This window comes from Pan troglodytes, chromosome 8 (genome assembly GCF_028858775.2).
Source record: "Pan troglodytes isolate AG18354 chromosome 8, NHGRI_mPanTro3-v2.0_pri, whole genome shotgun sequence".
NCBI lineage: Eukaryota > Metazoa > Chordata > Mammalia > Primates > Hominidae > Pan > Pan troglodytes.
In genome coordinates this window covers 145,657,918-145,685,771 of record NC_072406.2, presented here as the reverse complement: position 1 = coordinate 145,685,771, position 27,854 = coordinate 145,657,918, and the positions used below count along the sequence as shown (strand labels likewise).

General features: G+C 47.7%; 1 protein-coding gene across 4 annotated transcripts; it reads right to left on the bottom strand.

Moving 5' to 3' along the window:
- MTG1 (mitochondrial ribosome associated GTPase 1) lies at positions 1-26,541 on the bottom strand. Of its 4 annotated transcripts, none has more exons than XM_054660054.2 (11): positions 26,275-26,541; positions 24,834-24,898; positions 24,357-24,461; positions 22,099-22,179; positions 21,388-21,444; positions 20,997-21,087; positions 19,075-19,136; positions 18,423-18,519; positions 17,763-17,844; positions 895-1,007; positions 1-461 (listed from the first exon to the last, which is right to left on the bottom strand). In XM_054660054.2, exons 1-11 carry the CDS (start codon positions 26,384-26,386, stop codon positions 322-324), a joined length of 1,005 nt encoding a protein of 334 aa, XP_054516029.1. In that variant the 5' UTR covers positions 26,387-26,541; the 3' UTR covers positions 1-321. The 4 variants fall into 4 exon arrangements, with proteins under 4 accessions (XP_054516029.1, XP_063637280.1, XP_054516028.2 ...); XM_063781210.1 differs by having other exon boundaries at positions 26,423-26,533; XM_054660053.2 differs by lacking the exons at positions 1-461; positions 895-1,007 and adding an exon at positions 3,611-4,684 and having other exon boundaries at positions 26,275-26,521.
- Positions 26,542-27,854: the final 1,313 nt, after the last annotated feature.

Genomic DNA, 27,854 nt, shown 5'->3' with positions numbered 1-27,854 from the left:
TTTTAAAGGTTACAGGTTATAGCTTTAACTCCTTCTGAGAGAGCATCCATTTCTCAAGAGGCCTGAGCAGGAAGCTCCGGGAGAACCAAGCATGCGGAGCTTCTCAGGGACATCCACTGGGAAGCCTGGTGTCCACTCCCACCTGCTGGGCCCCTGCAACTGGGGTCCCTGGAGCTGGCCAGGCTGTGGGGCGCCAGAGAGCACAGCACCCTAGTGACCAGCATGGAGCTTCTGGACCGGGTGAGCTGTCTTGAGCCTCAACCACCCAGGTCAGGAGGTCTAGGAGGCCACATGCCTCCGGCCCTCCCTACCCGGATAAATTCAGGGCAAAGTCTCAGCCGGGGGGTGGCCCCGCAGGACGTCGAGGTCCAGCATCACGGAACCCAGCAGCCCACGGCGGAAAGTCTGCAGGAAGTCACGGGCTGCCGCAGGATAGTTAGGCTGAATAACGTTCACGTTACCTGGGGGACGGGAGGGTTCAGTGAGGAAGGAGCCTTCACAGCAGGACGGGCCCAGCCCTTACCCACCTGAGGGACCAGCCCTAAGAGGCTCCATGATGGCATCAGGGAAGCCCAGGGAACGGGATCACACTCAGAAAGAAAACAGCTTGAGCTGCGCTGCCCGGAGCCTCCAAGGCCAGGCATGTGAGGCCTGCAGGTGTCCACCTAGCACTGCCCAATACGCGGCAGGGCTGGTCTCACCCTCGGAAGCCTGGACTACAAGCCCTTCCTCTCCAGAACTTTCTGTAGCTCCCCTGCCCTGAAACCCATTCCCAGAAGGCCCGCCGCATGCTCCTTGACACGTTCCTCTCCTCCCTGCCTCCTCCAGGGATGGCCGGGGTCCCCCGGGGTGATGGGGTGAGGCTCCGGTGCCCACGTCAGCGACCTCACTCACCCGTGCCCGTGAGCACCTTCACCTTCTGCGTCTTCCCCAGCTTCACAGCCACACTCTTCAGCACGCGCTCTATGTTGTCACAGGCACTGCCCAGGCCGTAGTGCTGCACGTACCTGCACATAGGCCGCAGGTCAGCGCCAGGGGGCCCAGCACTGACACCGCGTGGCCAGCCAGGCCGGGCCCTTCCTCCTGAATGCCACAAAGGCCACGGCCAGGCACCTCCTGTGGGTGACAGTGACTGCGGCGCTGTGGATGACCAAGATGAGACTGCAGGTGACTGGTGCTGGGCCCTGGGGGAGAGCCACTATCTAAGAATCATCCCTGAGCTTTGTCCTGTGTGGCCACGGCCAGCAGCATGGGGGGCGGCTCCCACCACCAGAGCCCTTGCTGCAGCGGGAGGAGTAACAGCTGTTCACACACACAGGCTTCATCCACTCTATCCGGGGTAGGACAGGCAGGCCTCTGTGCAGGCCCAGGTCCTGGAAACTAAAAGAGGAGCACAGCAGACCATCTGCAAACATACTCTCTTTGCTGCTAAGGATGGCACTCGGTAACTTCCAGGCAGCCAGTACACCTGCATCCTCTCCACCCGGCTGGGTGTTTGAGCGGTGTTTTCCTAGCACAGGGACCAGCATGGGCTGACTAGGCACCCACCGCTGCTAAGCGTCACCCAGTGATTGTAACGGGCACTCTTGACTCCTCACAGTGCAGGCTCTGGGCAGAGAGGCCTGGAGGGAAAGGCCAGCACAGAGCAGCCACTCACAGGGACAAACACCACCCTAAGCCTTGGGAGCCCGACTAACCCAGACCCAACACTCTCCCAACCTTCCTGACAGCCAGGAGTGAGGGGAACCTGTCTCGTGGCTCCCACGAGGGCAGGCTCAACCTTGAGGAGGCTGGTGCCCTCGGACCTGGTCACAGCATGAGCCGGTAACAGAGGACTCACCCCAAGGCCCAGCAAAGCAAGACATGAGCTCAGAGCCCATGGGAGCATCAGAACCCTGAGTAACACAGGTTCTAAATCTAACTTCTCGGAGGCACCAAGCATGAGCTCTGAATCAGCAGCCTCAAGGGCCCCCTGGTGCTCCAAAAAAGCTGTCCCAGGAGAGAGGAGCAAGCCTGGAGGAGGCGCCCCGGACCACCCCCGAGACCTGCCAATGGGAAGAACTCCTGAAAGGACCGGACTGTTTCCAATAATCTAACTGTCCCACAACAAAGCTCAAGAATTTTTACAGGAATGTAGATATCCATCACCTAACAAGGTGAAACTCAAAATACATGGCATCCAGCCAGGCACGGTGGCTCATGCCTGTAATCCCAGAACTTTGGGAGGCCAAGGTGGACGGATCACTTGAGGTCAGGAGTTCGACACCAGCCTGTTCACCAATACGGTGAAACCCTGTCTCTACTAAAAATACAAAAATTAGCCAGGTGTGGTGGCACATGCTTGTAATCCCAGCTACTTGGGAGGCTAAGGCGGGAGAATCGCTTGAATCCGGGAGGCGGAGGCTGCAGTGGGCTGAGATTGTGCCACTGCACTGTAGCCTGGCTGGGCGACAGAGTGAGATGCCATCTCAAAAAAAGAAAATCATTGGTAGCTTGATGGGGATGGCATTGAATCTATAAATTACCTTGGGTAGTATGGCCATTTTCACGATATTGATTCTTCCTACCCATGAGCATGGAATGTTCTTCCATTTCTTTGTATCCTCTTTTATTTCATTGAGCAGTGGTTTGTAGTTCTCCTTGAAGAGGTCCTTCACATCCCTTGTAAGTTGGATTCCTAGGTATTTTATTCTCTTTGAAGCAATTGTGAATGGGAGTTCACTCATGATTTGGCTCTCTGTCTGTCTGTTATTGGTGTATAAGAATGCTGGTGATTTTTGTACATTGATTTTGTATCCTGAGACTTTGCTGAAGTTGCTTATCAGCTTAAGGAGATTTTGGGCTGAGATGATGGGGTTTTCTAGATATACAATCATGTCATCTGCAAACAGGGACAATTTGACTTCCTCTTTTCCTAACTGAATACCCTTTATTTCCTTCTCCTGCCTAACTGCCCTGGCCAGAACTTCCAACACTATGTTGAATAGGAGCGGTGAGAGAGGGCATCCCTGTCTTGTGCCAGTTTTCAAAGGGAATGCTTCCAGTTTTTGCCCATTCAGTATGATATTGGCTGTGGGTTTGTCATAAATAGCTCTTATTATTTTGAGATACGTCCCATCAATAACTAATTTATTGAGAGTTTTTAGCATGAAGGTTGTTGAATTTTGTCAAAGGCCTTTTCTGCATCTATTGAGATAATCATGTGGTTTTTGTCTTTGGTTCTGTTTATATGCTGGATTACATTTATTGATTTGCGTATATTGAACCAGCCTTGCATCCCAGGGATGAAGCCCACTTGATCATGGTGGATAAGCTTTTTGATGTGCTGCTGGCCATCAGAGAAATGCAAATCAAAACCACAATGAGATACCATCTCACACCAGTTAGAATGGTGATCATTAAAAAGTCAGGAAACAACAGGTGCTGGAGAGGATGTGGAGAAATAGGAACACTTTTACACTGTTGGTGGGACTGTAAACTAGTTCAACCATTGTGGAAGGCAGTGTGGCAATTCCTCAAGGATCTAGAACTAGAAATACTATTTGACCCAGCCATCCCATTACTGGGTATATACCCAAAGGACTATAAATCATGCTGCTATAAAGACACATGCACACATATGTTTATTGTGGCATTATTCACAATAGCAAAGACTTGGAACCAACCCAAATGTCCAACAATGATAGACTGGATTAAGAAAATGTGGCACATATACACCATGGAATACTATGCAGCCATAAAAAATGATGAGTTCATGTCCTTTGTAGGGACATGGATGAAATTGGAAATCATCATTCTCAGTAAACTATCGCAAGAACAAAAAACCAAACACCGCATATTCTCACTCATAGGTGGGAATTGAACAATGAGAACACATGGACACAGGAAGGGGAACATCACACACCTGGGACTGTTGTGGGGTGCGGGGAGGGGGGAGGGATAGATTTAGGAGATATACCTAATGCTAAATGACGAGTTAATGGGTGCAGTACACCAGCATGGCACATGTGTACATATGTAACTAACCTACACATTGTGCACATGTACCCTAAAACTTAAAGTATGATAATAATAAAATAAAAGAAAAAGAAAAAAAAAAAATATATATATATATATCATCCAAAAATTGCCAGGCCTACAAAGCAAAAAAACAGACCCCCTAATGAGAAGAAAAATCAGTCAACTCAAACTGACCCAATGTTAGAATTAGCAGACAAGACATTAAATCTAAGCTGAAACATGAAAGATATTTTTTAAAACGATCCAAACTCAACTTGCGGAAGTGAAAACTATGAAAACTACTGAGTCGGATGAACAGCAGATTATACATTGCAGAAGAAAAGATGAGTGAACCCGAAGACACAGCAACAGAAACCGCAAAACAGGCACAAAGCTTTACTGAGCTGCAGTGGGGCAAAGCCAAGCACCCTGACGCCCGCCTGCCCGACACCCGCCTGCCCGACACCCGCATGCCCGACACCCGCCTGCCCGACACCCGCGTGCCGACACCCGCGTGCCTGATAACTGTGTGCCTGATACCCACGTGATACCTGTGTGCCTGAGGCCCATGTGCCTGATACCAGCATGCCTGATAACTGCATGCCTGATACCCACCTGCCTGATACCCGCGTGCCTGATACCTGCGTGCCTGAGGTCCTGAGGAGTAGAGGGACAGAAAAAACACCTGCAGATATGAAGTTTCAAAAAGATGCAAATTTCATGAAAACTACAAAGACCCAGATCCAAAAATCTCAATGAACTACAAGCACAAGGAACACATAGAAAACCATACCAAGGTCCATTGTAATCAAGTTGCTCAAAAGCACTGAGAGAGAAAATCCTGGAAGCAGCAGAGGAACAAACAAACACGACCACAGATAGCTCATCAGACACCACGCAGGTGAGAAAGGGAGACCAACCCCTCTCAAGCACTAAAAAACCCCATCAATCTGGAATTCTACACGTAGAGAAAATATCTTTCAAAACAAAGGTGAAATAAAGACATCTTCAGACAACCAAAAGCTGAAAGAATTCATCACTAGCAAACCTGCCTTACAATACATGTTAAAGGAAATCCTTCAGACAGAAGTAAAATCACACCAGAAGGAAACCTGGACCTACACAAAGAAATGAGTGCAGGACCCGTCTATGAAAAAACAGGGGCTCCCGCTCCCGCTCTGCTACCTCTCTCTCCCTCTCCACGGTCTCCCTCTCCCTCTCTTTCCACGGTCTCCCTCTGATGCCGAGCCGAGGCTGGACTGTACTGCCACCATCTCTGCTCACTGCAACCTCCCTGCCTGATTCTCCTGCCTCAGCCTGCCGAGTGCCTCCGATTGCAGGCGTGCGCCACCGCGCCTGACTGGTTTTCGTATTTTTTTGGTGGAGACAGGGTTTCGCTGTGTTGGCCGGGCTGGTCTCCAGCTCCTAACCACGAGTGATCCGCCAGCCTCGGCCTCCCTAGGTGCCGGGATTGCAGATGGAGTCTCGTTCACTCAGTGCTCAATGGTGCCCAGGCTGGAGTGCAGTGGCGTGATCTCGGCTCGCTACAACCTCCACCTCCCAGCCGCCTGCCTTGGCCTCCCAAAGTGCCGAGATTGCAGCCTCTGCCCGGCCGCCACCCCGTCTGGGAAGTGAGGAGCGTCTCTGCCTGGCCGCCCATCATCTGGGATGTGAGGAGCCCCTCTGCCTGGCTGCCCAGTCTGGGAAGTGAGGAGCGCCTCTTCCCGGCCACCAGCCCATCTAGGAAGTGAGGAGCGTCTCTGCCCGGCCGCCCATTGTCTGAGATGTGGGGAGCGCCTCTGCCCGGCCGCGACCCCGTCTGGGATGTGAGGAGCCCCTCCGCCCGGCAGCCACCCCGTCTGGGAAGTGAGGAGCGTCTCCACCCGGCCAGCCACCCCGTCCGGGAGGGAGGTGGGGGTCAGCCCCGGCCCGGCCAGCCGCCCCGTCCAGGAGGGAAGTGGGGGGTCAGCCCCCGCCCGGCCAGCCGCCCCGTCTGGGAGGGAGGTGGGGGGCGCCTCTGCCCGGCTGCCCCTTCTGGGAAGTGAGGAGCCCCTCTGCCCGGCCACCACCCCGTCTGGGAGGTGTACCCAACAGCTCATTTAGAACTGGCCATGATGACGATGGCGGTTTTGTCGAATAGAAAAGGGGGAAATGTGGGGAAAAGATAGAGAAATCAGATTGTTGCTGTGTCTGTGTAGAAAGTAGTAGACATAGGAGACTCCATTTTGTTCTGTACTAAGAAAAATTCTTCTGCCTTGGGATGCTGTTGATCTATGACCTTACCCCCAACCCGGTGCTCTCTGAAACATGTGCTGTGTCCACTCAGGGTTAAATGGATTAAGGGTGGTGCAAGATGTGCTTTGTTAAACAGATGCTTGAAGGCAGCATGCTCGTTAAGAGTCACCACCACTCCCTAATCTCAAGTACCCAGGGACACAAACACTGCGGAAGGCTGCAGGGTCCTCTGCCTAGGAAAACCAGAGACCTTTGTTCACTTGTTTATCTGCTGACCTTCCCTCCACTATTGTCCTATGACCCTGCCAAATCCCCCTCTGCGAGAAACACCCAAGAATGATCAATTAAAAAAAAAAAAGAAAGAAAAGAAAACACAAAGAAAGGAGAAGGTGTGGATGGTAAACTGATGGGAAAATATATACAACTTTTTTTCTGGTATTTTATATTTCTTTAAAAGATAACTGTATGAAGGAAAGAAAGTATATCTGGAGGTTATAAAATATGTAAAGGTAAAATATATCATGATGATGATGGCACAAGGATCAGGATAAGAAAAACAGAAATGCATTATTGTAAGGTCATCACTTTAAAGACATACTATACACCCTAAAGCAACCTCTCCCAAAAGTTGTAGACAATAAGCTAACAAAGAAGATACAGTAGAATCATTTAAAAATATTCAATCCTAAAGAGGCAAGAGAGAGGAAAAAAGAAAACAAAAATTGAGACAAATGGGCCGGGCACGGTGGCTCACACCTGAAATCCCAGCACTTTGGGAGGCATGTGGATCATTTGAGGTCAGGAGTTCAAGACCAGCCTGGCCAACATGGCGAAACTCACATCTCTACTAAAAACACACAAAAAAATTAGCCAGGCGCAGTGGCTCACACCTGTAATCCCAGCCCTTTGGGAGGCCAAGATGGGTGGATCACCTGAGATTAGGAGTTCAAGACCAGCCTGGCCAACATGGTGAAACCCCATCTCTACTAAAAATACAAAAACAATTAGCTGGGCATAGTGGCAGGTGCCTGTAATCCCAGCTACTCAGGAGACTGAGGCATGAAAATCATTTGAACCCAGGAGGCGGAGGTTGCAGTGAGACAACATTGTACCTCTGCACTCCAGCCTGAGAGACAGAGTGAAACTCTGTCTCAAAAAAACAAAAGTGGTGGCTATATTAATATCAGACAAGACAGATTTCAGAGCAGAGAATATTCTGAAGGATAAAAAAAGATCATTTCATAATGATAAAGGCATCAAATCATCAAGAGGACATAACAATCTCCTGAGCGTTTCTGTACCTAACAGCAGAGCTTCGAAATACACGAAGCCAAAACTGACTGAACAGCAAGAAGAAACAGAAATTCAGTTACAGTGGGAAATTTCAGTGCCCCTCTCACAATAATTGGTAGTACAAATAGAAAGTTACCAAAGTAGAAATAAAAAAATAAACATCGAATGGAAATCAATGACATAAAAAACAAAGACAACAGAAAGTCAATGAAACCAGAAGCTGATTCTTTGGGAAAAATCAATAAAATTAATAAGCCTCTAGCCAGACTATTCTCTTCAACCTGATGAAGGGCATCTAAGAAACACCCATACCTAATACTGCACTCAATGGTAAGAGACTAAAAGCTTCCTACCTTTGATCAGGAACAAAAAAAGATGTCTGTTCTCACCACATCTCAAGTACTAAAAAAACCTGTCAATTGTATTGAAGACTGTAGCCAGTGCAATAAAGCAAGAAAACAAAATATGGCATCTGGACTGGAAAAGAAAAAGTAAGATGATCTTTATTTGCAAATGACATAATTGTCTAGGTAAAAAATCTAACTGGAATCTACAAAGAGCTAATAGAATGAATAAATGAGTGTAGCAGGGTTACAAGAGACAAGATCAATATACAAAAATCAATTCTACTTCTGTATACTAGCAATGAAAAATCAAAAGTGAACATAAAAACAATACCATTTACAATAGCATCAAAAATAGTAAAGAGTTAATAGAGGGAATGACATCACCAAATAGAGAAGTAGAAGCAATCTGGCTTCCCTCGCCCTCTCAAAGAAAACCAAAACCAAACATCCAGCGCCAAGAATATCACCAGCAATATTCCAGAACTCAAATCTGAGGATGAGACCAGAGAAGTGAAAAAAACTCCAGGCAGAAAGTAAGCTGCAAAAAACCTCTAAGCAAACATCCAAGAAAAAAAAAGCCAGACAGGAAAGCCTGGATAACAAATCCTTCAATGCAAAACCACAGACATATGTGCACAAGAAACAACAGCTAACGGAAAACCGCGACCTTCTCAAACAGACAAAGCAAAGAGCCAGTGGCCAACCCTAATGAGATGGCAACGTGTAAGCGCTCAAACCAAGAATTCAAGATAACTGTTTAAAAAAACTCAGCAAACTCCAATAAAACACAGAAAAACAACTCACAAATTTGTCAGACAAATTTAACAGAGATTGAAATTAAAAAAAAAAATCAAACAGAAATCCTGGAAGTAAAAAATACATTTGCTGAAAAATATATTAGAGGCTCTCAACAGCAGAATGGACCAAGCAGAGGAAAAAATCAGTGAGCCTGAAGACTGGCTATTTGAAAACATATAGAAGAGGAAAGAGGAAAAAGAAGAATGAAAAGGAATGAAGAACACATGCAAGATACAGAAAACTGCCTCAGAAGAGCAAACCTAGGAATTACTGGGGTTCAAGAAGGAACCGAGCAAGAGGAAGGCACAGAAAGTTTATTCAGAGAAATAATTACAGAAAAATTTTCAAACCTTCAGAAAGACATAAATGTCCAGGTACAGGGAGGTCAGAGATCACCAAACAGATTTAACCCAAATAAAACTACCCTACAGAATATAATAATCAAACTCTCAAAAGTCAAGGACAAAGAAAGAATCCTACAAGCAGTAAGTAGTACAAGTAGTAAGAGAAAAGCAGCAAATATATTTATAAAAGAGCTCTAGTGTAACCGGCAACAGACTTCTCCAGGAAATCCATATAGGCCAGGAGGCAGTGGGATGATATACTCAAAGTGCTGAAGGAAAAAAAAAATGCAACTGTCAACTGAGGACACACCTTCAAACATGAAAGAGTAAAGCTGAGGGAATTCATCAGACCCAACTTACAAGAAATGCTAAAAAAAAGTTCTTCAATCTGAAAGAAAAAGACACTAATGTACAAAAAGAAAACATGTGAAGTATAAAACCCACTGGGAAAAGTAAACACACAGACTCAGAATAATACTGTGAATGTGGTGTGCATTCATTCACATCTCTAGTGTGAAGACTAAAAGAAAAATGTATGAAAAATAATAACTACAGCAACCTGGAAAGAGAGAGCCAATATAAAAAGAAATAAATTGAAATGACAAAACGTGAAAATTTGGGGGAAAGGTGGAGTTAAAGTACAGAATTCTTTAGTTTCTCCTTTGTTTCTATTCTTTCCTCTGTGATCACAGATAAGGTGTCATGTGTTTAAAATGATTGTTTTTTAAGAGAGGGGTCTCACTCTGTCACCCAGGCTGAAGTGTGATGGCACGATCACAGCTCACTGCAGCCTCAAACTCCTGGGCTCCAGCAATCCTCCTATCTCAGCCTCCTGAGTACCTAGGGTACAGTCACAGAGCACCACGCCCAGCTAAAATAACTAAATAACTTGTTATAAATATAAAATGCTTTTTGTAAGCCTGATGGTACACTACATATAATATATAGACTAAAAATACAAAGCAACAAATTAAAACATACCAACAGAGAAAATCTCTTAACCACATGCGAAGGAAGACAGTAAAAAAGGAAGAGGAGTTACAATCAGAAAACAAGCAACAAAATGGCAATATTAAGTCTTTATCCATAATAATATTGAAAGCAAATGTACTATATTCTCCAACTAAAAGACATAGAGTAGGCCAGGCACAGTGGCTCACGTTTGTAATCCCAGCGCTTTGGGAGGCCAATGTGGAAAGATCATCTGAGGCCAAGAGTTCAAGACCAGCCTCGGCAACATAGCAAGACCTCGCCTCTACAAAAAATAAATAAATAAATAAATAAAACAGCCAGGTGTGGTGGCACACGCCTGTAGTCCTAACTATCAGGAGGCTGTGGTGGGAAGACTGCTTGAGCCCAGGAGTTCAAGGCTACAGTGAGCTATGATCACACCACTGCACACCAGCCTGGGCAACAGAGTGAGACCCTGTCTCAAAAACAAGCAAAAAACACAGAGTGGATAAATGGATAAAAAACAAGATCAAACTATATGCTACCTATAAGAAACCGACTTTACCTACAAAGACATACACACACTGAAAGTCAAAGGGTGGAAAAACATATTCCATGTAAACAGAAACCAAAAAAAAAAAAAAAGAGCAGGAATAGCTATACTTACAGATGACAGAACAGACTAAAAGTCAAAGACTGTATAAAGAGCAGGAGCAGCTATACTTACACAAAATGGACTACAGGTCAGACTGTAAAAAGACACAGAGAAAGTCACTATACGATTGATAAAGGGGTCAATTCAGCAAGCAGATATAACAATTATAAATATCTATGCACCCAACACCAGAGCACCCAGATATATAAAGCAAACATTGATAGATTGAAAGTGAGAGGCAGAGTGCAATACAGTAATAGTAGGGGGCTTCAACACCCCCTCTCCGTAGGGAGTTTCCAGCCAGAAATCAACAGAAACACTGGAGTGAAACTACATGCTAGATCAATCAGGTCTAACTGACATTTACGGAACATTTCACCCAACTGCTGCAGAACACACATTCTTCTCATCGGCACATGGAACATTCTACAGAATATACCATATGTTAGGCCACAGAACAAGTTTCAACAAATCAAAATCTTATTGAGTATCTTTTCTGACTCGATGAAATAAAACGAGAAAAAGCAGTAACAAGAGGAACCTCAAAAACCACACAACACATGGAAATTAAACAACACGCCCCTGAATGATCAATGGGTTAATAAAGAAATTAATAAGAAAAATTTTAAATTTCTTCAAACAAACGGAAATGGAAACACAATATATCAAAGTCTATGGGATTCAGCAAAAGTGTTGCTAAGACGGAAGTTTATAGCAACAAACACCTACGCTAAAAAAAGCAGAAGACTTCAAATAACCTAACCATGAACCTCAAGGTACCAGAAAAGTGAGAGCAAACCAAATCCAAAATTAGTAGAAGAAAAGAAATAACAGAGATCAGGAGACCAGAGCAGAAATAAATGAAATTGAGTTGAAAAAAAAAATACCAAAGATCAATGAAACAAAAAATTATTTCAAAAACATAAACAAAATCCACAAACATTTAGCTAGAATTTTAAAAAGATCAAAATAAATAAAATCAGTAAACAAAAAAGGAGACATTACAACCAATACCACAGAAATACAAGGGATCATTAGGGACTACTGCGAACAACTACACAGCAACGAACTGGAAAACCTAGACGAAGGGGATGAACTCCTGGACACAAACACCTGCAAGACGGAGCCGTGAAGAAACGGAAAAACCTGAACAGATCGATAATAAGTAACAAGATCAAAGCAGTAATAAAACGTCTTTCAGAAAAGAAAATCCCAGGTCCCGATGGCTTCACTGCTGAACTATCAACAGTTAAGGAAGACCTAGTATCAACTGTACTCAAACTACTCAAAAAAACTGAAGGGGGGAACACTTCCAAAGTCACTGTATATGGCATTATCCTCCTACAAAAACCAGACGAGGATACGGCAGAAAAAGAAAACGACAGGCCAATATCCCTGATGAACACAGATGCAGAAATCCTCAACAAATGACCAGCAACCCAAATTCAACAACATGTTACAAAGATCATTCACCACGATCAAGTGGGATGTGTCTCAAGGTTGCAAGGATGGTTTAACACATGCATATCAATAAACATATAACATTAAACAGAACCAAGGAAAAAAAACAATCATTTCAACAAATGCTGAAAAAGCATTCAATAAAATTCAGCATCGCTTCATGATAAAAGCTCTCAGCAAACTGAGTATAGAAGGAACACACCTCAAAACAATAAAGGCCACGCATGACAAGCCCACAGCCAACAGTATATTGAACAAGGAAAAACAGCTTTTCTCCAAGATCTGGAACAACACACAGATGCCCATTTCTACCACTTTTATTCAACAGAATACTGGAAGTCCTACCCAGAACAATTAGGCAAGAGAAAGAAATAACAGTCACCCAAATTGGAGAGGAAGAAGTCAAAATTATCCTTATTTACAGATGACAATCTTATATTGGGAAAAACTGAAAGACTCCACCAAAAAACTATTAGAACTGATAAAAAGGTTTCAGTAAAGTTGCAGAATTCAAAACCAACATAAAAAAATCAGCAGCAGGTAATCGGAAAAAGAAATCAGGCCAGGCACGGTGGCTCACGCCTGTAATCCCAGCACTTTGGGAGGTCAAGGCAGGCGGATTACCTGAGGTCAAGAGTTCGAGACCAGCCTGACCAACGTGGAGAAACCCCATCTCTACTAAAATTACAAAAAATGAGCCGGGCGTGGTGGCACACGCCTGTAATCCCAGCTACTCGGGAGGCTGAGGCAGGAGAATTGCTTGAACCCAGGAAGCGGAGGTTGCGGTGAGCCAAGATCACGCCATTGCACTCCAGACTGGGCAACAAGACCGAAACTCCATCTCAAAAAAAAAAGAAATCAAGAAAATCCCATTTATAATAGTTACAAAAATATAAAATACCTAGGAATAAATCTGACCAAAGAAGTGGAAAATCTCTACAAGGAAAACTATAAAACACTGATAAAAGAAATTGAAGAGGACACATAAAAAATGGAAAGATATTCCATGCTTATCAGTCAGAAGAATACTGTTAAAATGTCACCACCCAAAGCAATTTACAGATTTAATGCAATCGTTATCAAAATAGCAATGACACTCTGCAAAGAAATAGAAAAACAATCCTAAAATTTGTATGGCACCACTAAAGGCCCCAAACAGCCAAAGCAAACCTGAAGCAAAAAGAACAAACCTGGAGGCATCACGCTACCTGACTTCAAAATATTCGTAGTAACCAAAAACAGCATGCTACTGGCATAAAACACATACACAGAACAGTGGAACAGACCAGAGAACCCAGAAATACATCCACACATTTACAGCCAACTCATTTTCGACAAAGGTGCCAAGAACATACACTGGGGAAAGGACAGTCTCTCCCATAAAGGGTGCTGGTTAAACTGGATAACCACAGGCAGAATGAAACTAGACCCCATCTCTCACAATATACAAAACCAAATCAAAAGGGATTAAAGACTTAAATCTGGCCGGGTGCGGTGGCTATTACAGGCCAAGGCAGGTGGATCACGAGGTCAGGAGTTCAAGACCAGCCTGGCCAAGATGGTGAAAACCCGTCTCTACTAAAAATACAAAACTTAGCCAGGTATGGTGGCGGGCACCTGTAGTCCCAGCTACTTGGGAGGCTGAGGCAGAGAACTGCTTGAACCCAGGAAGCAGGGGTTGCAGCGAGCCGAGATCGTGCCACTGCACTCCAGCCTGGGTGACAGAGTGAGACTCCTTCTCAAAAAAAAAAAAAAAAAGACTTAAATCTAAGACCTGAAACTTCAAAACTGCTAGAAGAAAACGTAAGGGAAACGCTTCTGGAAATTGGTCTGGGCCAGATTTTTTTTGTATAAGACCTCAAAAGCACAGGCAACAAAAGCAAAAATAATAATAATAATAATAGGCAAATGTAAAAAAATTTACATCAAGCTGAAAAGCTTCTGCACAGCAAAGGAAACAATCAGCAAGCCAGGCATGGTGGTACGTGCCTATAATCCCAGCTACTTGGGAGGCTGAGGCAGGAGGATCTCTTGAGCCCAAGAGTTCGAGGCTGCAGTGAGCTGTGATCGCACCACTGCACTCAGCCTGGACGGCACGGCAAGACCCGAAGCAAGAAACGAAACTATCAAAGCACTGACAAGATAATCTACAGAATAGGAGAAAATATCTGCAAACTACCCAACAAGGAATTAATAACCAGATTATATAAGCAATTCAACTCAACAGCAAAAAAAACCACATAACTATTTAAAAATGGACAGAAGATCTGAATAATTATTTCTCAAAAGAAGACATACAAATGGCCAACAAGTGTATGAAAAAATGCTCAACATGACTAATCACCAGAGAAATGCAAATCAAAACCACAATGAGATTTCATCTCACCCTAGTTAAAATGGCTTTTATTAAAAAACACAGGGAATAGCAGATGCTGTTGAGGATGTGGAGAAAGGGGAGCCGTCGTACACTGTTGGTGGGAATGTAAGTTAGTACAGCTACTATGGAAAACAGTACAGAGGTTCTTCAAAACACTACAAATAGAACTGCCATAGGATCCAGCAATCCCACTACTGGGTATAGACCCAAAAGAATGGAAATCAATATACTGAAGAAATACTGCACTCCCATGCTCACGGCAGCACTACTCACAATAGCCAAGATATGCAATCTACCTAAGTGTCCATCAAAGGATGATGGATACAGAAAATGTGGTACATAAAACACAATGAAATATTAGCCATAACAAAGGACGAAATCTTGTCATTTGCAGTAATACAAACAGAACTGGAGGTCATTCTGTTAAGCGAAATAAACAGGCACAGAAAGACAAATGATGCATGTTCTAACTCAAATGTGGGAGCTAAAAATGTGGACTTCATTAAGACAGAGAGCAGACTGGTGATTACCAGAGGTGAGGGGGAAGAGGGGATGAACAGAGGTTGATTAATGAATAGTTCGGTAGGGTGACTACAGTTAACAGGAATCTACAGTATATTTCAAACACCAGAAGAGAGCAATTCAAATGTTTCCAGCATGAAGATAAATGTTTGGGATGATGGATATCCCAATTACCCTGATCTGATCATTACACATTGTATGAATGCATCAAAATATCATAGGTACCCTGAAAACATCTACTTTGTATCAAAAGATAAATCTTAGCATTAAAAGTTTAAAAAAGAGTTCAATATAAATCTTACAAAAGGTATAAAAAACCTAGTACTGTAAACTACAAAACACTGCAAAGAAAAACTAAAGACCTAAATAAATGAAGAGATACACTGTATTCACGGGTCAGAGACTCAGTGTTACAATACTGTCAATTCTTCCCCAGACTGACCTATAAATTCAGGGGAATCTGCCACCCGGCCTCAAGAAACATAGGGATTTTTGTAGAAACTGACAAAGTGACTGAAAAATGCATGAGAATGCAAAGAACCAGGAAAAGACAAAGCAATTTTGACAAAGAAGAGTGGGGGGTACCAGCACTGCCTGATTTCAAATCTCATATTAAATTAGAAGCAGTTACCAAGACGGTCGGTCACACAGAAAAGTGACACAGTTAGAGTCCACAAACAGACCCACGTATATGGACAACTGACTTGCGACAAAGATGCAAAGACAATTCAGCGGAGAAAAGACAGTCTTTGCAACACATGTTTCCGGAACAACTGGTTCTCCATGTGCAAAAAAAAAAGAACTTCAATCTGCAGCTTGTACCATATACCAAAAAATCAGAAAGGATCATAGCCCTAAATGTAAAACCTAAAACCATCTATCTTCAATGAGGAAACCCTTGTGACCCTGGTTTAAGCAAAGATTTCTTAGATATGACAACAAGAGCACTCTGGAAAAGATCTAGCTGATAAACTGGACTGCATGAAAATTAACAATTCTACTCCTCGGAAGACACTGCTAAGAGGGCTGAAAAGACAAGGCACAGACTTAAAGAAAGTATTTACAAACCGTATCTCTCATTAAGGACTTGCATCCAGAATATATTAGAAAAAGATTACAGGCTGGGCATGGTGCCTCATGCCTATAATCCTAATGCTTTGGGAGGCTGAGGCAGGCAGATCCCTTGAGCCCAGGAGTTCAAGACCAGCCTGGGCAACATGGGGAAACCCTGTCTCTACAAAAAATACAAAAATCAGCTATGTGTGGTGGCACACGCCTGTAGTCTCAGCTACTTGGGAGGCTGAAGTGGGAAGATTGCTTGAGCCCAGGAGGTCAGGCTGCAGTGAGCTGAGACTGTACCACTGCACTTCAGCCTGGGTAACTGAGACCCTGTCTCAAAAAAAAAAAAAAAAAAAAAAAAGATTAAAACTTAGCAATAAGGAAAGAAACAACTCAGTTAAAAAAAAAAAAAGGGAAAAGGATTTGAACAGACATTTCCCCAGAGAGGGATGACAAATAAGCACATGAAGATGCTCAACGTCACTGTCATCAGGGAAATGCAAATTGAAATGCTATGCGACACCCCTACACGCCCGCCCGTCAGACAGGCCAAAGTTAAAAGACTGATCTTAGAGAAACTGAAGGACTCATTCCCTGCTTGCCAACATATAAAACAGTGTAACTACCTTGGAAAACAATGTGGCGGTTTCTTAAAAACTCAAACATATGCCTCCCCTATGATCCGGCCACTCTACTCGTAGGTATTAACCCAAGGGAAACGAAAGCCCGGGTCTACGCAAAGACCTGTCGGTACATGAATGTTCACAGCAGCTTTATCTGCAATAGCCAAAACCTGCAAACAACCCACATATCATCCATCAACAGGTGAAGGGATAGACTGCAGCGCACCTGGACACTGAAACCGCCTGGCAACAAAAAGGATGAATGACGGACAACACGCTACGACACACGGGGATCACACAACAATCGTGCCGACTGACAGATCAACAAGAGTGCACATCCTGTGTGATTCCATCTACGTGGAATTCTAGAAAACCCAAAGCAATCTACAGGGACAGAAGACGGCTGCCTGGGCTCGGGGAGGCGCAGGAAGGTGTGATCACGAAGGAGCACAGGGACTGGGGGCGACGGGAACGCTCGTTTCCTTGATTTCATGAAGGAGGAGCAGGGACTGGGGGTGACGGGAACGCTCATTTCCTTGATTTTACGAAGGAGGAGCAGGGACTGGGGGTGACGGGAACGCTCGTTTCCTTGATTTCACGAAGGAGGAGCAGGGACGGGGGGTGACGGGAACGCTCGTTTCCTTGATTTCACGAAGGAGGAGCAGGGACTGGGGGTGACGGGAACGCTCGTTTCCTTGATTTCACGAAGGAGGAGCAGGGACGGGGGGGTGACGGGAACGCTCGTTTCCTTGATTTCACGAAGGAGGAGCAGGGACTGGGGGTGATGGGAACGCTCGTTTCCTTGATTTCACGAAGGAGGAGCAGGGACGGGGGGTGACGGGAACGCTCGTTTCCTTGATTTCACGAAGGAGGAGCAGGGACTGGGGGTGATGGGAACGCTCGTTTCCTTGATTGCGTGTTGCTTTCACAGACGTATAGCCATACTCCCAAACTTGTCCAACTGGACGCTTTAAACGATGTGCAGGTTACCGTGTTTATAATACCTTTCTAATGCTGGGGGTTTTTTTGTTTGTTTTTTTTTTTAAATGAGGTGACTAGGAGGAGGGGCCCCAGCTGCCCTGCATTCACTGCACTCACCCAAAGCGCTGGTGTTTGTTGAGGGTGTACAGCAGGTAGTCAGCCATGGTCTCCTCCCCGACCAGGTGGTCCAGCACTGTTCCTGTGGAAGCAGCAGCCGAGGTGAGCACTGGAAACAGCCACATCTATGTTCCTGCCAAGTTCAAACACATCCCTTCCAGTCCTAGCCCAAAGACACCATGCCGTGAGGAAGAGGCCACCCACTGACAAAGACACTAACCAAGAGGATGGCACTCGGCTGTGGTCCCGGCCCCCACTCCTGCCTGGCACCTGCGACCAACCTCTCTGCTCTGGTCCGTCAACTCGGCTGTGGTCCCGGCCCCCACTCCTGCCTGGCACCTGCGACCAACCTCTCTGCTCTGGTCCGTCAACTCGGCTGTGCTCCCGGTCCCCACTCCTGCCTGACACCTGCCACCAACCTCTCTGCCCTGGTCCGTCAAATGGGGAAAGCGAAGGCCACTCATGCGGCAGGGTGGAATGGTGACCAGTGCCTGTCAGCTGTGCACTATTACAGCTCTCACACTAAGCTTCGAGGAAGGTCTGGCAGCAACCAGGTCAAAGGCAGTAACAACTCCCGTCTAGGGGCCCTGTGCCAAAGCCAGCCCTAAAGGTGGGGTGGCAGGGGCCCCGGTCCCGGTCCCAGCCCCAGCCCCGGCTCACCACACAGGGCCAGCTTCAGGCCTGTCTCCACACTTTCAATCCGAGGAGCCAGCACGCCAGGAGTGTCCAACAGGAACATCAGGGGCCGCTCAGAGACCTGTGTGGGCACAGAGGGCATGATCAGGCCGCGGTGGCAGCCTCCCACCCAGGTGGGCCACTCAGGAAGCCTGGGCAGCCCCTGGCACCCAATGCTCCGAGGAAGGCCTCAGGGACCCAACCCCATGGCAGCGTCACTCTCACCAAGCTCTAGGGTTCCCCAGAGGATCTAATTCCCACTTAATTTGGAGAATAAATAAAAGCGTCAGGTCCCAACGGCTTGTCTTCTGCTCCCAAGGAGAACACAAGGAAGGGAGTGGAGGGTGGGGCGGGGGGCGCCACACTCAGGTCTGTCCTGACCACTGCATGGCCCTGGACAGTGGCCTCATCTGGAAATGGGGAAAACAGCGTGCCTTCCCCAAAGGTTTGGCGCAAAGACTATGAGGACTGTGGAGTAAGGGCAGGGGCAGTGCCTGCCCCAGGGGTGCTCAGCGGGGACACTGAGTGGAGGGGAGGGAAGCGTGGTCAGCAGCCGGAAGCCACGCAGAGGTCGGCAGGTGCCAGACGCCTGCAGAGCTCTTGACAGAGTGCTGGGCCTGGCCCCTGAGGACTCCACCTGAATTTTGGACATCACAGCTCTGGTGATCCCAGGCTCGCCACCCACCCTGGTGGCTTTCCCTGTAGGAAAAGGAGAAAAGGAGGCTCAAATGTATACTAAACACAGAAGCTGCAGAACAAGCAGGGAGACGTATGTAACAAACACATCTGACCAGCCAAGCAGGGAGACTATGTAACAAACACATCTGGCCAAAATGGAAACAACTAAAAGCCAGATGAGCTTCCCAAGGCTATAATTTGTTTCACTTTCAGTCCCAAACCAGCTCACAGCAAGGGCACTTTCCAAGCCACACAGAGACTGAGATTCTTCAACAAATGCACCAGAACTTAACTCCCCAGGACTGGAAAGGCACTGTCAGACTGCGGAGGTCAGACCTGAGCTGCTCCTTCCACACAGTCCCCCACCTCCCTCCTGGACCCACCCCTGCACCCCAAGGTCAGCCTGCCTCCCACAGCACTGTCCACAGGCGACTGGCTGCTCTAGGACCCAGCTCAGGGTGTGTCCCAAGGAGAGGCCACTCCACTGTGGACAAACAACCCAAGAATAAAAAACACAAGTGTCCATCCAGATGAATGGACAAGACAGGATGTGGTCTGTACACACAACGGGGTGATCAGCCTTAAAAAGGAATAAAATTCTGACACTCAGGACAACACAGACGAACCTTGAGGACATCATGATCGGTGACATCAGTCAGTCACAAAAGGCCAAGTACTGTGAGTCCACTTGGAGGAGGCAGTTACAGTCATCAAATTCACAGACAGAAAGTGGAACGAGAGGTGTAGGAGGCTGGGGGAGTGACTCTTTGTATTTACAGAGTTTCATTTTCACCAAAATATCTGAAAATAGTGATGCTGGCTGCATAACCCTATAAATGCACTTAATACCACTGATAAAAAATAATACGCTTAAAAATAAACTTAAAAGAATAAATGACTGTAACAACGCTCCAATTAGCACCAAAAACACCCTCTCTGTAAAATAACAGTTCACCGTAGTTTAAAGCCTTCAGATTTGCACATCATGAATGGGTTTGTTAATAAATACCTTATTAATATGAAAAATGAAGCCAACAAGGACTTGAATTAAACTTGAAAACACTTAAGGAAAAGAGCCCACGGGGCAGTGAAGGGTGCTCAGGGCTCCTGCTTTGAATCAGAGTCTGAGAACAGGCACGGAGGGAGGAGAGGAGCGCCTGCGACTCCGGAGTCCAGGAACCCTCCAGCAAAGGCAAGGCGGACGCCATGGAGGAATGGCCTTGCAGCCTCCTTGCCTGATAATCCAGCCCTGTCTACTTCACACGCTTTGAATTCTCTGGATCAAAGGGATTTTTTTTTCTTTTTTTTTGAGACGGAGTCTCGCTCTGTCGCCCAGGCTGGAATGCAGTGGCACAATCTCAACTCACTGCAATCTCTGCCTCCCGGGTTCACGCCATTCTCCTGCCTCAGCCTCCTAAGTGGCTGGGACTACAGGTGCCCGCCACCACACCCACCTAATTTTTTGTATTTTTAGTAGAGACGGGGTTTCACCGTTTCAGCAAGAATGGTCTCAATCTCCTGACCTCATGATCCGCCCGCCTCGGCCTCTCAAAGTGCTGGGATTACAGGCGTGAGCCATGCGCCCGGCCAAAGGGATTTAAATAAATGAACAAATATCAAAGTTTAGAAAAGCCATCCTCATGTTAAAGATTTTAAAAGAGAGAAAAATTAAGTGTGAAATTCACAGAACGACCTGGTCCCACTGTTCAGCCCTCCTGTGAACTGGACTGAACGAGACAAGATGTGCTGTGGAGCTGCGGGGTCAGCAGAAGACTGGCGGTGCTCCTCGGGCACGTCCCCTCCGAGAAAGATGGAGGCATCAGCACATCAGCCGCACGCGCCAGTACCTTTCCTGAGGTGATCCGCCGCACGCGCCAGTACCTTTCCTGAGGTGCTGCCTCCGGAGGGAGTTGATGAGGGAGGACTTGCCCACGTTGGGGACCCCAATGACCATGATACAGTACTCCAGGTTCTGCGCAGGCAGAGAGAGGGGTCACAGGGCCCACCCTGGCCGCTAGAGCCTGAGACTCTGCAACCACACCCAGGCAAGGGGACCCCAGGCCAGGCCAGCTCAGGGAAGAAGGGAGGTTAACGCCGAGGCTCTGCCCACCCAGGGGACGGCCTCGGCCCTTTCCACTGAAGAGAATGAGAGGACAAAGGAGGGGCCTCCCTGCCTGGGGCGCTGCGCCTTCTCCTTGGAGAGGCCAGGCAGGAGGGGCTGGCCCATCCCACACCCGCCTCCCACTCCCAGCTCTGGGCCCCACCAACGAACCTCTCTTCGGTGGTAGCGGTGGCTTCTCCCAATCAGTTCAGTGACCATCGGGAGGATCTGCGACAAACACCCACTCATGGAGCCACCCCAGGTCGGACGCCTGTGCACTGACCCGCTCCTTCTGCCACCTCAGAACAGGATTAGGGATTCCAGTGTCTCCACTTTCACATATCCGTTAGGAAAACAGAGACCTCATATCTGGAATTCTACCCAACATTTCACAGGCAAACTGGGCGTCACCCTTCATCTGGAGGTAGCACACCAAGTATCCGGTGTTGGGAAACTGGAGTTCTGTCCAGGTCACAGATGTCAGACTGAGCTCTGGGGCCGGGGACCACCTATGCCCGCCCCCTCCCATCAAAAACAAGCAGGGCAGACCCGGGGCTTCAGTGACAGCTGTAACTACCTTTTAATGAAGAAACACATCAAGCCAGAAAATTCTACCACATATAACTGGAAACATGAGCTACCTGAGTCTCCAAAAGACTCTGACCACCTACAACCCTGGAATGCGTCTACAGCCTGACCTTGTACCCTCAGTACAGGGAGACGCACTTGCCCCAGGAGATCGTATCCATGTGTGGCAGCTGGAAACCAACACCTAGGATCTTTTCCAAAGCTCTGCTTCTTACTAAAGCATAAAACAGTTTATAATGCTCCTCGAACCTACTGAAGCAGAAGCGTCAGAGAGAGCACAGACGAAAAGCCTACCTGCTTGACATTTTCATCCTTTACACAGTTGGTAAAAATGACATTTTTTAGGCCTTCTCCTTCTAAGTGTTGCATAATTTTCTGAAAGACACAAAACATTTCTATTTTACTTTTTTTACTGGAGTCTCGGCTCTGTCACCCAGGCTGGAGTGCAGTAGCACAATCTCGGCTCCCTGCAACCTCCGCCTCCCTGGTTCAAGCGATTCTCATGCCTCAGCCTCCCGAGTAGCAGGGATTACAGGCATGCGCCACCACGCCCAGATAATTTTTGAATTCAGTGGCCTTAACATGCAGTGAAACCAGTGCAAAGCAGTATCATATTTCTAAACATCAGTGTTGTTAATCATCTGACCTAAAGTATGCCTGAGGCTTAAATCAACAAGTCCTTCACTGATTCAGCTGGTTTTATTTAGTTGTCCACGAAGATGACACGGATAGAGAGATCAAGAATAAGACACACACCTGAAACCACACACTCTGGGTAGTAAATGTACTTGGGTGTCCCTGCTCAGGGAGGCAGAAGGCAGGGCCACCCAGGGGCAAGTCTACCTCTCTCCCCTGATTCTTCAGAAGCACTGGCCTTTCTCTGACCAGGTCAGACACTGCTGTGCCCTATACTAGACGGCCACCCACCAGTCTACAAAAAGTCACATTTTCAAAGGCAGCAGTTGCCACTGATATGACGTAAAAGTACCAACTAGTGAAAACACTTGCGATGATTAAAAAAAAAAAAAAAACCAGGCTGGATGCAGTGACTCACGCCTGTAATACCAGCACTTTGGGAGGCCGAGGCGGGCGGATCATGAGGTCAGGAGACTGAGACCATCCTGGCTAACACGGTGAAACCCCGTCTCTACTAAAAATACAAAAAATTAGCTGGGCGTGGTGGCGGGCGCCTGTAGTCCTGGCTACTCAGGAGGCTGAGGCAGGAGAATGGCGTGAACCCGGGAGGCAGAGCTTGCAGTGAGTCAAGATTGTGCCACTGCACTCCAGCCTGGGCGACAGAGCAAGACTCTGCCTCAAAAACAAAAAAAAGAAAATAAGACACAAGACAAAGAGATAAAAGAAAAGACAGCTGTGCCTGGGGGACCACTACCACCAAGATGCAGAGACCGGTAGTGGCCCCAAATGTCTGGCTGCACTAATATTTATTGGATACAAAGCAAAAGGGGCAGGGTAAAGAATGTGAGCCATCTCCAATGATAGGTAAGGTCACGTGGGTCATGTGTCCACTGGACAGGGGGCCCTTCCCTGCCTGGCAGCCAAGGCAGAGAGAGAGGGAGAGAGAGAGACAGCTTACGCCATTATTTCTGCTTATCAGAGACTTTCGGTACTTTCACTAATTTACTACTGCTATCTAAAAGGCAGAGCCAGGTGTACAAGATGGAACATCAAGGCGGACTAGGAGCGTGACCACTGAAGCACAGCATCACAGGGAGACAGTTAAGCCTCCGGATAACTGCGGGCGGGCCTGACTGATGTCAGGTCCTCCACAAGAGGTGGAGGAGTAGACTCTTCTCTAAACTCCCCTGGGGAAAGGGAGACTCCCTTTCCCGGTCTGCTAAGTAGCGGGTGCTTTTCCTTGACACTGACGCTACCGCTAGACCACCGTCGGCTTGGCAACAGGTGTCTTCCCAGACGCTGGCATTACCGCTAGACCAAGGAGCCCTCTGGTGGCCCTGTCTGGGCATAATAGAAGGCTCACACACTTGTCTTCTGGTCACGTCTCACTATGTCCCCTCAGCTCCTATCTCTGTATGGCCTGGTTTTTCCTAGGTTATGATTATAGAGCGAGGATTATTATAATATTGGAATAAAGAGTAATTGCTACAAACTAATGATTAGTGATATTCATATACAATCATATCTATGACCTATATCTAGTATAACTATTCTTATTTCATATATTTTATTACACTGGAAAAGCTCGTGTCCTCGGTCTCTTGCCTCGGCACCTGGGTGGCTTGCTGCCCACAATGCACACTCACTGACCACTCGGGCTCTGGCAGCACAACCTGGCCACTTCCCACAGGAGACGTGCACTCCCTGGGTGTCCAGGTCACGAACCACACATTAGACGGGGGCACGCCATATGAGAAACGATGCTGGCACACTTCTGCAAAGCAAAGGGCTGTTTCTAAAGCAGAGCCTGCCTGGGCAAACTGACAAGTGTGCGTCCAGCAACTCTTCCGTTAGAACAAGCGACCTCGGGAAAACACAGCCACACTGCTGAAGGCGTCTGAGAGAAAGGCCTTTACCTGCTGCTCTGTAAGATCCGCCAAGTCCATCTTGTTGAGGACCAGCAAGTGAGGCTTAAGCCCAAGGGTTTCCTGAAACAGAGGGTTGCGGCCTGAAAGTGGGATGTGGCAAAATTAAGGTAAAAATTCCTCCAAAGCTTTACCAGCCAACCAACTTTTTTTCTTGCCATCAGTGAACGAATCATCACATCCTGCCAATTCATTCCTGAAGTACAGGAGGAAAGCCCCAGTTGGCAGGAACATTTAAACGGTTTCATAGCCTATCTAGAGGATTCCACTGCTGCACCGTACCGTCAGGCTTGAGTGACACAGATATATGTATTCAAAGACACGCAGTCTGGACCCCACATCACAGATTCTGATTAACTGGTCTAGAAAGGGGCCTCGCAATACATATTTTTAAAAGCCTCCCCAGGTAATTCTAATGTGTAATATGACTTCAGGCAGAGGGGCCTCCCCTGCTCTGTGAAAGGATATCCGGGCATCGTGGACCTCGATGATACAGTCCACCAGCTTCAGGCTGCTCTGCATCTTCTTCAGCCCTGGAAAACAGAAGGACGCCTCAGCGAAGGGGCTCACAACCTTTCTAGAGTGACGGTTCAAGCTGAACCGTCCAGAATGACACGCCACCATAAATAACCTAAAAAGACTACATCTGAGGGAAGCGTACTAAGTAATGGTAACAGATAACATCCGCTGAGCGCCTCCTCCAAGGTCCGCACCCTCGGAGTGGGAGACTGGGAGGCACCCTGCCACAGGGTGGGCCATGTGTCAAAAGCCAGATGCAGTCTTCACCACCTGACTCATGGCTGACTCTGGGTGGAATATTTAACGTGCATGGGTCGTTTTTTTGTTTTTTGAGACAGAGTCTTGCTCTGTCACCCAGGCTGGAGTGCAGTGGCACGATCTCGGCTCACTGCAACCTCCGCCTGCCAGGTTCAAGCAATTCTCCTTCCTCAGCCTCCCGAGTAGCTGGGACTACAGGGACGCGCCACCATGCCGGGCTAATTTTTTGTATTTTTAGAAGAGACGCGGTTTCACCATGCTGGCCAGGATAGTCTCCATGTCCTGACCTCGTGATCTGCCCACCTCGGCCTCCCAAAGTACTGGGATTACAAGCGTGAGCCACCGGGCCGGCCCTTCCACGGGTCTTAATCTGGGCTATAAAACAGCGTAACACTGGCTCATTAGGCCCCTGCTACCTCGCGGGGATGATGACGATAGTCCCCTAACCAGGAATACCACACACAACCAAGATAACAAAGCTTCCAGCTTTCTTCCCCTCCAGTGTTGTCCGAAGACCGAGGACACAGCCTCAGTCACCCACACGGGCCCTTCTTCCCCCTCGGCCCCCAGTACACGCGGAGCCGACACAGGAGTGGCCATCACAACACCTAGACGGGCTGGGCTGGCCCCAGAGGTCTTCTTGGGGCCAAATTGTGACAAACAGTAAGAATTACCAAAGACGTTTAAGCAGGAGAACGACTCAAGATACCAGTTAAAACTGAACAGGTGCCTTCATACCCACTGTTTCATTTAGTCCCCAAAAGACTCAGAAAAGTCTATCTTGTCAAGAACATGTGGAAACGGAGGCTTCGGGGGATTAAAGGGGCAGAAGGCACTTGCTGGGAACAGAGGACAGGGGCGGCGGGCCAGAGGTAGGTCAAGCAGGCCCTGGGTCCGAGGCTGCGCTGCGGGGGCACTCGCGGGAACAGGCATCTCTCGCAGATGCGCAGGGGAAGGGGTCCCGGCGGCTCCGGGAGCGGGTGAGAGCGGGGAAGGAGGGGAAACAAGGGAGGAGGGGCGGCGCCAGCCCAGGACGACCGGGAGAGGCAGGCGACGGCCGAAACGGGGGTGGGAGGGAAGCAGAGGCGCCGCGGCCGTAGGCATGACCTTGCCCCTCCCCGCCGTGCCTCACCCTTGGCCATGTGGCCCGGGAACCAGCGCGCCACGTCGCGACCGCACAGGGGGAAGTTCTCCCGCCAGGCGGCCTGGGCGGCGCTGCACAGCGCGCGCGGGGTCAGTCTCATGGCGGCGCCGTCCCCGGAAACGCTCCCGCAGCTGACCTCCTCTGCGCCGCTGCGACCCGCCTCTGAGGTTCCGGCGCTGCGGGCCTCCGGCACTGCGGGCTTCCGGCGCTCCAAGGGGCCGCAGCACGGCCTGCGCGTGCGCACGACGTTGCCTCCGCCCCCGGCGAAGCCCGGAGTGGGCGGGGCCCGGGCCCAGAGGGAGGGACAAATGGTGGGTCGAGCGTCGGGGCGGGACTGCGAGGAGAACCGGGGGTACGGGGAGGTTCCTGGGTTTTGTGGGTTTAAGTAATTCGCAGATTTATTAACATTCATTAAATATTAAAAATCATCGTTCTCCCTTAAGCATATCCTGAGTATAAGTGTAAAAATTTAGCAATCTCTTTTTACAATTTGGTTAAAATCTCTCAAATACTTTAAATTTACCTTATAAATGTAATCTCTTCATTTTCTTTTTAAGTACTTCAGGGTTTTTGTTTGTTTTGTTTTGTTTGAGACGGAGTCTCCGCTCTGTTGCCCAAGAGTGCAGTGGCACGATCTCGCTCATTGCAACCTCCAACTCCCGAGTTCAAGGGATTCTCCCACCTCAGCCTCCGGAGTAGCTGGGATTACTGGCGCCTGCCACCACGCCGGCTGATTTTGTATTTTTAGTAGAGATGGAGTTCCACCATGTTGGCCAGGCTGGTCTCCAACTCCTGACCTCAAGTGATCTACCTGTCTCGGCCTCCCAAAATGCTGGGATTACAGGCATGAGCCACCGCGCGCAGCCTCAAGTACTTCAGGGTTTAATATAACAAACTGTTTGCAAATACTGACTGCAGTTCTGCTAAATTAAAGCGATTAATACAATGAGGCTGAAATATTCTCCACTGTCCAAGACTAGACATAAATATAGTCGGATTTCAACTCTAAATCAGCAGTCAGCAACTGCTCAATTGCACGCTGCGTTACAAGGAGTATTACCCTACCAAAATTTTTATTTTTGAGACAGTGGCGTGATCTTGGCTCACTGCAACCTCCGCCTCCCGGGTTCAAGCAATTCTCCCGCCTTAGCCTCCTGAGTAGCTGGGACTACAGGTGCGCACCACCACGCCCGGCTAATTTTTTTGTATTTTTAGTAGAGATGGGGTTTCGCCATGTTGGCCAGGCTAGTCTCGAACTCTGACCTCAGGTGATCTGCCCACCTCAGCCTCCCAAAGTGCTGGAATTACAGGCATGAGCCATGGCACCCAGCCTCTACTGGAATTTTTTAAACAAGCTACTGAAAATACCAAACATGCTCAAATTCTAAGTACAAAAATATTGCCATGGTTCTGATGTTCTTAAACCACCTAATACCCTAACGCCTAGCTGTAAACATTTTTGGGCATGAGAGAGTGGCCCCTCCGAGGAAGACAGAAGCCTCCCAGGTGGTTTCTGGGCTGAGTGGGGCAGTCAGGGCCTCCTGCTAGGTCAATGCCCCCAAGCCCCC

Bases quoted from the DNA above. Each gene is read 5' to 3' on its own strand.
- MTG1 (XM_054660052.2), bottom strand. From the start codon at position 26,386: ATGAGACTGACCCCGCGCGCGCTGTGCAGCGCCGCCCAGGCCGCCTGG. The intron at 18,520-19,074 runs GTGGAGTCCTCA...GTGCCCACACAG, and splicing joins CTGTGATGTCCAAAATTCAG to GTCTCTGAGCGGCCCCTGAT. The intron at 4,657-17,762 runs GTGAGTGCAGTG...TCTACTCCTCAG, and splicing joins AACAAACACCAGCGCTTTGG to GACCTCAGGCACGCAGGTAT.